Source organism: Bidens hawaiensis, unplaced genomic scaffold (genome assembly GCF_021521415.1).
Source record: "Bidens hawaiensis isolate Kalapana, Puna unplaced genomic scaffold, B.hawaiensis_p1.1 tig00078371_1, whole genome shotgun sequence".
Classification (NCBI taxonomy): domain Eukaryota; kingdom Viridiplantae; phylum Streptophyta; class Magnoliopsida; order Asterales; family Asteraceae; genus Bidens; species Bidens hawaiensis.
In genome coordinates, this window is record NW_027503426.1 from 1628 (window position 1) to 11376 (window position 9749).

General features: G+C 33.7%; 1 protein-coding gene across 1 annotated transcript; it reads right to left on the bottom strand.

Moving 5' to 3' along the window:
• Nucleotides 1–7666: 7666 nt before the first annotated feature.
• On the bottom strand, nucleotides 7667–9197 carry LOC143606914 (uncharacterized). The gene is made up of 5 exons (XM_077082526.1): nucleotides 9167–9197; nucleotides 8783–9120; nucleotides 8444–8693; nucleotides 8007–8342; nucleotides 7667–7923 (listed from the first exon to the last, which is right to left on the bottom strand). The coding sequence occupies exons 1-5, from the start codon at nucleotides 9195–9197 to the stop codon at nucleotides 7667–7669; spliced, it is 1212 nt and encodes a 403-aa protein (XP_076938641.1).
• Nucleotides 9198–9749: the final 552 nt, after the last annotated feature.

Genomic DNA, 9749 nt, shown 5'->3' on the forward strand with positions numbered 1-9749 from the left:
GTTAAACATGAGACAAATTGAATGACGTCATCAACATAAATCTAAAGATTTGTGATATAATATATTACCTGCAATAATCCACAAACGTTGTGTCGTCTGTTTGGTTTGATGATGCGGAAGATATATAAAAGGGTTATAGGGTTATACTGATTTGTAGTATGGTAGCTTTACACTTTAAGCCCCTTGCATTTTGTAGAATATTCTACTATTTTGATATAAGAATCATTTTGGTTATTGAAAAATACTAGTATAGATTTGTAAATATAACAAACTTGGGCTTGGAGTTCACCTGTTTGTCTGAGGTTACACAATTATTAATATTGCATAGTAGTTCTTCTATGTTAACAGGTTATAGTGAACTAAACACGTATACGCTGGTCTTCGAATGCTCATTTTTATATGCGGTTTACTTGTTAATGCAATGTAAATCACCTTAGAAAACGAAGATATATAAATCGAAAAAAAGAAAGGAAACTACACTTGCAATTAAAATCTTCACTTCTTATGTATATGTGCATAAATCTCGAGTCATTATGTCAATACAAAAGTGTGTGTGTTGGTGGTTAAACCTGAGAAATGTATATTCTTAAAATTTCTACATAAGTAAGACAGTAGGTTAAATCTTTGTCATGGATAAATTAAATACAAAGATTTACTGCAATTTTGCGAGGAATCTTGATGAATAGTGTAAGGAGGCTAGAAACAAAAATAAAACACATTGAACTTTTTTCAAAGATAAAGCCTTTAAATACCGTATTATAAAAGACATTGATATTCATGAAGATAGTAGATACCATACTCCAGAGTCTATTATAACGAGAGATATGTTATAAACCTGACCCAAGACAACTTCACCACTAGAGTTTAATTTATTATTGTAATTTGATATTAATTTTGGATTTTATAATAATTTTCATAGTTTGAATTAAATTTACAGATTTTGAATTAATTTTCCTAATTTGTTTTAATTCTCCATATTTGAATTAATTTCCATAATTTGCAATTAATTTTCTGAAAAATGTAAAAAAAATTGAATATATATATATATATATATATATATATATATATATATTTGGAATTCGGCTGCTAATCGATTTGCATAGAGAATATCCGTCGACATTGTTTTTAAGCAACTACTTAGTTAACTATCGCTAATTATATTGTTATCGCGTTGGGATGACTTGTCAGCCACCAAACAGGTAACCATCGGTAATCTCTCATTGACATGTCGTTGTGCTTCGTTAGTATAACCCGTGCGTAGTAAAATTGTACAGGACCATATTCGCTCCCAATGTAAAGTGAGACCTAGACAGTGGTCAAGTGGAGACATGATCACATGAACACATAGAGTTGTCATCATCATCCATGTAAATGGTACAAATTGATGCCACAAGTAGCGACTGATAGTCACTTTATTTCAAACGTTCTGCCTATTTCCAGATCAATTATATTCCCAAAAAATAAACGGTGAAAATTTTTTATTCCCTTGAAGCGAATAATTATGATCACTACTTTTTGTTGTACAAGATATTAAATATGATGCTTTTAAATTAAAATTCTATTCTCCTTCACATCATCACATGGAGTCATGGACTGTTAGGTTGGTGCCTTCACCTTTTTTGAGAACCTACGTATGATAAGATCTAAGACCACCGTTCTGGATCAGCCTGTCTCTTTATATATGTGGGCTACTGTTTCATGTTATCAGGGGCGACAATTATTGACACGACTCGAACCTTACATGAAAAAAAAATTTGGGTTTATTAACACGACCCGTTAAAAAAAAGGTTGAGTACGGGTCGACTAACACGACCCACTTTAAAAACGGTCGAGTTAGGGTTTACCCATATAAAAAGGGTCAGGCTCGGGTTGACCATATGAAAACGGGTTAACCCATTTAACTATTAAAAATACTTTTTATAGTAATATTTGAAGATACACTTGTAACTTCCAATTCATTTTAAAGATTTATAATTAATTTTAAATATATATGTTCATATTACTTGTTTACTATACCGACTTTAAATCATATCAATTTTGTTTTTAACTTTTTTTTATATAAATAGGTTAAACGATCGTGTTCGGGTCGACCCAAATTTATGTGTGCGCGGGTAAGGTTTAAATACTTGACATGAATAATAGTATAATAATAATATATGGATATCATGTTCGCGACGTTGCACATTTCAACCCGCATCACGTCAACCCGACACGATTGAAATCCCCTGCATGTTATAGTTGGCTAGTGTAACTACATCATTTAAGTAATAAGTCATATTTATGAATATAATGACCATGCTTAATATTAAGAAAACACATGCTTAGGTCCATAAAAGTTTTTTCCTTCATTCGTCGGGAAAGGCTTGATTCATGATTGTATTCTATTTAATTTACAGGCCCATGACTCCATGAGCATCATCTTGTACCCAAAAATTAATTAGAAAAACGAAAAAGAAAAGGAAACTAATGTGCCAACTAATTAACTAATTAAGAGAAGAACTTTTGAAACGGATGTAAACAAGCGGTGTTCGTAGGTTGATGGGTTAAATCAAGCATGACCTAAAAATTTTACACCAACTCAAATATAACACGAATATGAAAATTATGTCATTCACATAAGCTTGAACACGCATGCTTTATTCTTGGATTAACACAACATAACCTGTTTAACTCAAATTAAAGAATATTTTTTTATATATTAGTACTGTGAAATATAAATTTATATCTAAAACTACAAATATGTTTTAACAATTATATATGTATAAATTATCAGAACATTATACGTATTTCTCTCTTAGCCATCTTTCCAAATTTTGGGAAAATTAAAATATGAAATAAAACATATTTAAAAAAAAAAGTTTTAAAGGAGAAGGGTAACCACGAACCTGCAAGGTTGACCCAAACCTGACACGCTAGCTTAGGTAAACCTGTTCACAAGTTTGACTCGATTGAAGCTGATCCATAACTGCTTAAATTAACTAAACCCAACGTGAATTCCGTGTGGTTCATCATACTATGTAAGAAATTCACGCTCTTATGTTCCGATATGACTTGAAAAGTAATTATTGTAATTTGTACTCGTGATAATCAGTACTTTCACTTATTGATATAAATTATTTAGACTATGATTTTACAAATTTATGCACAATAGATTTAATAATGAGGTTACTGATTGTTAGATATTACTTGTATGATCAGTACATGATAATTGTTAAATTACCTAGCTACTATTTCTATAATCCAATGACTATGTTATGACATAATAATAATGAATTTCATAACACATGTTCAAAACACCCTAAGTGACAACCACTTAGGTTCGATCAAACAAACATCTGATGTGTATATCTGTAGCAAAAACATTGGAACTTAACGATATGTACAAGAAAGATTCCTAATATCAAGACGAGCATAAGTGATTTACATATCAAGTAGGACATACTCGCATTAAAATTTTAAAATGATTTGAAATTATATATTTTTTGTTAACGATCGATATTGCCAGGGGCGCAACTTGCTTGGTGCCCGGGATGTCCTTGGCCACCCCGTTTTTCGCTTAATAGTGCAAATTTTTGTGATTTCTTATGATTTTTTTTAGATATTGAGTCCGGTCACAGTCACTCCTGAATACATTAGCTACCCCTGTGATTTAGCCCAACCTTCGCTACTATATGTCGCGTTAGTTTAGTGTGCATGTGCATGGAAACATAGAACTTGATGGTTGTGTATATTACCATGCATGATGGCATATTGCCATCCTTCCCAACTTCATTTCCAATGTTTTGATTTATTTTTTTTTATTTCTTGTGCCCCCTTATAAGCTAGAGGAGGCATATAAATTTGAGATGGTACTAATTGATCAAGCTAACATGATATATGTTAAGACTATATGAATGCAAAAGTTGATTGCGTTATTATCATACGGAGATATTCATCTACCCCTCAAAGGCTTCCAATATTCTAGTGTACGTGCATTATATGGTGTTAGTGACGCTAGGATATTGGATGTCCTAGAGGGTTGTTGTAGATCTCCATTCATTGGTTGGTTTAAATCAGGGGTAGGTATTTTTATCTTAAAAACCCCTTTGGGTGTTTGTAAAGTTTTGAAATTTATAAAATGTTTATAGTTCTTATCTGAGGAAAGAAAGGTACATGTTTTATATTTTATAGTTGTGTATCATTGTTTGCATAATAACCATATTAGCAATATGACTAATGATAGTGAAACTTTTCAATATCATTGTCGATCAAGGACAACCTCTTTCTAATGGATAAGCAACTTCATTCGCCCGTAGTGAACAAAACAACTGACTATCCAGAGAATGTTGTGAATTGTTTCGAAATAATACTAATGAAATTTTGGGCAGCCATACTTACTTATATGTTAGAATGACATTAACCATATATGCCAACGAAATTCATGAAAGTTATAACTAGTGTTACTGGTCAAACTTCTGGTATGGATTATAAATTAGTATGAATTATATGTTGAAAATGCTATAAGTTATCAACTTTGGTCACTCATTTTGGAGTATGTGTTGCATCATGCATGATCTTCTGATCTTCTCAACTTGCAATAATGAATGTCACAAATACAAAGTTACTTTCATGATGCATCAACCAAATGCATGTTAAGCATTAGTGGGAGTTTGACTAATGTCAACCGTTAATGCCACATTCCGAAGTTAAGCAATCTGGTGGAAACGATTCACAAGTAAGTAGTTAAGAGGTTAAACAAGCAGTTGTTTATGTTTACTCCTTGCAAGTTGTGTATGCTCATAAGCTGCTAGGCTTTGTTGTTTGGAATACGACCCTGGATATCCTAGAGCTCATATAAATTTTTTATTGTAACGAATTATTACTCTTTTAATAATGTCATTTGCCAACTAAATCTCTTTACCCAAAGATAAATAAGTTAACTAGCTACTGTATCTAACACATAAAGTGTTTTAATACTATGGTTTATGGTTTGTTTAGTTAAAGCAACACGACATTATTATATAAGAAGTGGACTTTAATTAACCCATAAATCACGTGTAATGAAGGATGTTAGTTAATTAAAATGACGGTGATGATTGGACAAATAAAAAACACTCTTAAATTGCAGTGATGGTGATGTTGGGGTGATTGAGACACCACTACAACGGCTAATGGGAGGGAAGGAAAAGAGAAGAAGGGGGGGGGGGGGGGGGGGATATTTGGAGCGATGTTATATTTTTGTGACTAAAGTGAATAGGTGGCAGGGAGTGGCGCCCAGAAAAAAAAGGGAGGGGGGATTTGAAGCGGTGTTATATTTTTTTGAGTAAAGTGGAATAGGTGACAGGGAGTGACGCCCCACCATCTCTTCACAACATTTAGTTGATCTAACAAAGTTAGAGCCTTCACATTTCATGCTCTAGTTTTCATCAATAATCTTATACTATATTATTCTTTGTCAATAAAATTTCAGAGAAAATATAGTTTTTCATTATTTGGTTTCCACCTCTCATTTTTCATACTCTAATATATATTGTAGAGAGTAATAGTAACTCTCCAGAGTAACTATTTATCATTCTAAATAAGTATATAGGTAAGAATAGAAAAATAATAAAATAAATGTTCGTGAATAAGCTACAAATAGAAATAGATAATCACACATGAGGTGTTTTAAAATATAAACAAAATTTAGAAAAAATTGATGTTTTTAGTTAAAAATATATAGACGGAGATGACGAATGGAATGTGAGTGCTCTCATAAAGGGTTTATGGCAAAGTAGTATCAACGTCTATAAAATAAAACAGTGTTAGTTTCTGTAAGTTGGTAGTTCAGTCTCATGGTTAATAATGGTGTATATTTAAGAGTAGAGTAGAAGATACCTATGTTAGCGGTTGAAATCTTATATCTTAAATATATATATAATATAAATAAAACCTCCTTATATCCTCATAAGCTACCAGCTGATTTATTTGTAAATAAAGGCTTATTATACATTTGACCCGAATCCACGTGTTTGAGTCTCACCAAACCCAGCTAGCCATTAAACGGATTACAACATCCCATTAAATTAAAATTTAATCTAACCAAATATTTGATATGAAAATTTTATAAAATATGGATATACTAAAAATTAGTATCGATTTAAAAAAAAAGCTATTATTAATAATTAAGAAACATTTTTATAGTAAAAAAACGACAAACTAGCAAAACAGGTCCTTTATGTTTTCATGGTTTTTCAATAGTCATCCTTTAGAAAACTTAATGGCGGAAATCATATTATGTGTTTCCAAAATGTTGCACGTTACGTCCTTTTCCACTAACCCAGTTAGATTTTTTCGTTAAGTCTCATCACATGAGATGCACGTGAGGGTAAAAACGTAATTTCATCTCCCAGATCATTTCCCCCCTTTTATAACACTCCCCCGATCATTTCCCCCCTTCGATTAGAAATTAGGGTTACCAGTCGTTATCAAATTGGGGGGAAATTGAGGGGGAATTACGAGCCGTGAATGATGGTGTTCTGTGAGTGTGGTAAAGAAGCCGTGATTAAAACCTCTTGGACGGATAAAAATCCAGGTCGTCGGTTCTACTCATGCCCTGTCCAGGTACAATTTTCTATTTCTCTTCTTGAATTAGGGTTCTGTGAATGTGCTTAACAAGAGTAATTATATGTTTTTGCTTGAAATTAGGGTTCAAATTGCAAATTTATTGGATGGTTTGACCATAAAAGTGTCAAAGGTGCATGGACATCATACCTGGTCTTCTCAGAGCTAAGAACAGTCTTGAGGAAGCTAATAATAGTCTTGAAGAAGCTAAGAACAAGCTTGAGGAAGCAAACAAGAATCTGGGATACAAAGCAAGCAAAATGAAAAGGATGTTGATTGCTAGTTGGAAATGTTTCATAATTTATGTACTTTTGTTCTAGATGAATGTAGCTTTTGTTTAGGTTAATAAGGTGTTTGTGTTGTCTTTTATTGTTGACTGTTGTTGTTGTTGACTTATGACACCATCCTAATGTAAGTTTTTAAGGTTTATTGCCCTTTCAAGGTTGTATTGGTTGTTTTTCAGGTTTCAATTGTTAATTTTGACTACACATTTGCACTGCACTAGACACATTTTGACTGCAAATAACCAACTTTGACTGCACTAGACACATTCTGACTGCACTAGACATATGTTGACATTAAATAACCAACTTTGACTGCACTAGACACATTTTGACTGCACTAGACATGCTGAATGCAATAACCACAATGTGAATGCAATATAAAGTAAAAAAAATCAACCAAAGTCATTACCTCAATTAGTCAAAGACATTCACTAAAAAGGGATTACAAAAAGTAAAATAAAGAGACTACCAAAGTCATTACATAAACCATTCAAATAAAGTCATTACATCTACCATTCAACTAGTCATTACATATCCAAATTCAAAACACCAAATTATCATCCTAAAGTCATTAATCCAAGTTCAAAACACCAAATTACCAACATCCAAACATACATTAACACATACATAAACTAAAACATATTCCAAAAGAAAAATCATCCTTACATCCTGCCCAATCTTCCAGAAGACCAATAACCTTGCCTGCTTGCATGTCCTTATGTTGTGTCCTGTATTGCCACACTTTGAACAAGCTCCTCTGGTTTCTTTCTTTGAAAACTTACCATCTTGAGTCAAGTCCTCTAACTCAAATGCTGATCTCGTCCTAGCCTTCTTTGGTCTACCAACTTGTTTGTTATGTTTGGGAGGAGTAAGAGCTGTAGGAACTTGAGACCTTGGCCATAAGGGCCTGCCATTGATTGGATTGATCTTGAAAGAATAAACTTGTCTCCATATGTCCATTCTATGCACTGGATTAACCCAGCTTTCCACTGCACCAACCCTCCACCATTAAGAGCCTTGTTCCAAATTGTTGCCACCACATGTTCACAAGGAATACCTGGGTTGCATATATAACATAGTATAAACACTACCCAACTACCCAACTAACTACATAATGAAATACAATAGACAATTGTGTACCTGTCAACTCCCACCTTCTGCATGTACATGTCCTCTTAACCAAGTCAACAACTCTTTGCTTACCTGGTCTGCCACTAACCTGATATAGATCTCCCCCATTCCACTGAACAGTATAATGTGCTGCATTTGTCCTGATGTTTTGCAACTCAGTGGTGGCAGTGGGTGTAAGCAACCCTTCACTCTTGTCTATAACCTCCAAAAAATTCACTATCCTTCTCATTAAGTATTCCCTTATGTATTCAAGTGCTGATATGATAGGCATGTCTCTGCCTTCCACAATCTTACCATTAAAAACTTCACACATGTTGTTAATCAAAATATCAGACACTGCCCTCCCTATGAACAAATCAAAGTAGTTGACACATTAAAGATGACAGTTGACACATGACACAAAGCTAAAGATGACAGTTGACACATTAAAGAGATAAAGTGCATACCTGAGAAGTGTGACTTAGACCAGTGTTTAGGATGAATGTTGGACAACCACAAGTGGGCATCCGGGTTGAATGCTTTCAACTCATCCATTGTTGTCTCAAATTCAAGAATTGTTGCTGCATGAGCACACTTATATAACAGATCTTTGTACAACTTCCCTCTATAAGTTGCTTTAAAGTTCTCATGAATATGCCTAACACAAAATCTGTGCTCAGCACATGGAAACAAATTTTCAATAGCAGGAAGAAGGCCCTGTTCAAGAAAGTTACAACTTAAATCCGGATATAGTGCAGTGTACAAGAAAGTTATAACTTAAAAAAAACACAAAATTAATAACATACCTTTTGTCTATCACTCATGAAAGTGAAACATGAGTTTGGACCCAAATCAAGATCATCTCCTAAGTTTTCTAGGAACCAAGTCCAAGAGCTGAGATTTTCTGTCTCTACAACTGCAAAAGAAATTGGGTAGATTCCATTATTTGGGTCAAGTCCAAGTGCAGATAAAGTTTGACCTGGGAATGGTCCTTTCATGAATGCACCATCTAGACCCAGTAGATCCCTCCCTATTGCCTTAAACCCTTGCTTTAAAGCACCAAAACAAACATAGATCCTTTTGAACCTTCTAGTTGGTAGATTTGTGTCTGTGCCCTCCTCAACCTGAATTTTTACAGTGGTACCTGGATTTTGTTTTTTTCAATTCAAGCACATAATCCCTAAGCATACCATACTGTGTTGTGTAATCCCCTTGCACCATTTTCTTGGCTTTATCCCTAACCCTGTATGCTTTTAATCTGGAAATTCCTAGTTCATATTGTCTTTGAAATTGCTCTTGCACAGACTTGACAGGTATTTCAGGGTTGGATTGAACTTGATCTAGCAGTTGATAAGATAAAAAGGTGGATGTGCAAGCACTATCTTTCCTTGTTTTAAGGCATTTATGCTCATTATTTAATCTTCTCAACACCCAAGATTCAACTGTAACACCCCGACCAAAGGCGGATTATACATCGGGGCGCCACATATTGTTACATTACTCGTGACACTATTGGGTGTCAATATTTAATAAATACATTCATTCGCGCACGCGCAGGGTAGACACAAGATAACATAAATCATCATAAATCATTATATTATAAATCATAATATTCGAACAGCAAAAACTTGTCTTGATACATTTTAATCTAGGCCCAAAATAAAGAAAACTTCCTACGTGTCCACAAGCTCCAAAACAGCTACTGCAAACCTGAACATGTGTTAAAATAAACGTCAAACACTTGCGTGTTGGTGAGAAATCAAGTTTAATACA

Excerpts from the sequence above, each read along its gene's own strand:
- LOC143606914 (XM_077082526.1), bottom strand. The coding sequence starts at position 9,197 with ATGGTGCAAGGGGATTACACAACACAGTATG. Across the intron at positions 9,121-9,166 it reads GGATTACACAACACAGTATG|GTACCACTGTAAAAATTCAG; the intron begins GTATGCTTAGGG and ends AACAAAATCCAG. Across the intron at positions 8,343-8,443 it reads GTCTAAGTCACACTTCTCAG|GGAGGGCAGTGTCTGATATT; the intron begins GTATGCACTTTA and ends ATTTGTTCATAG.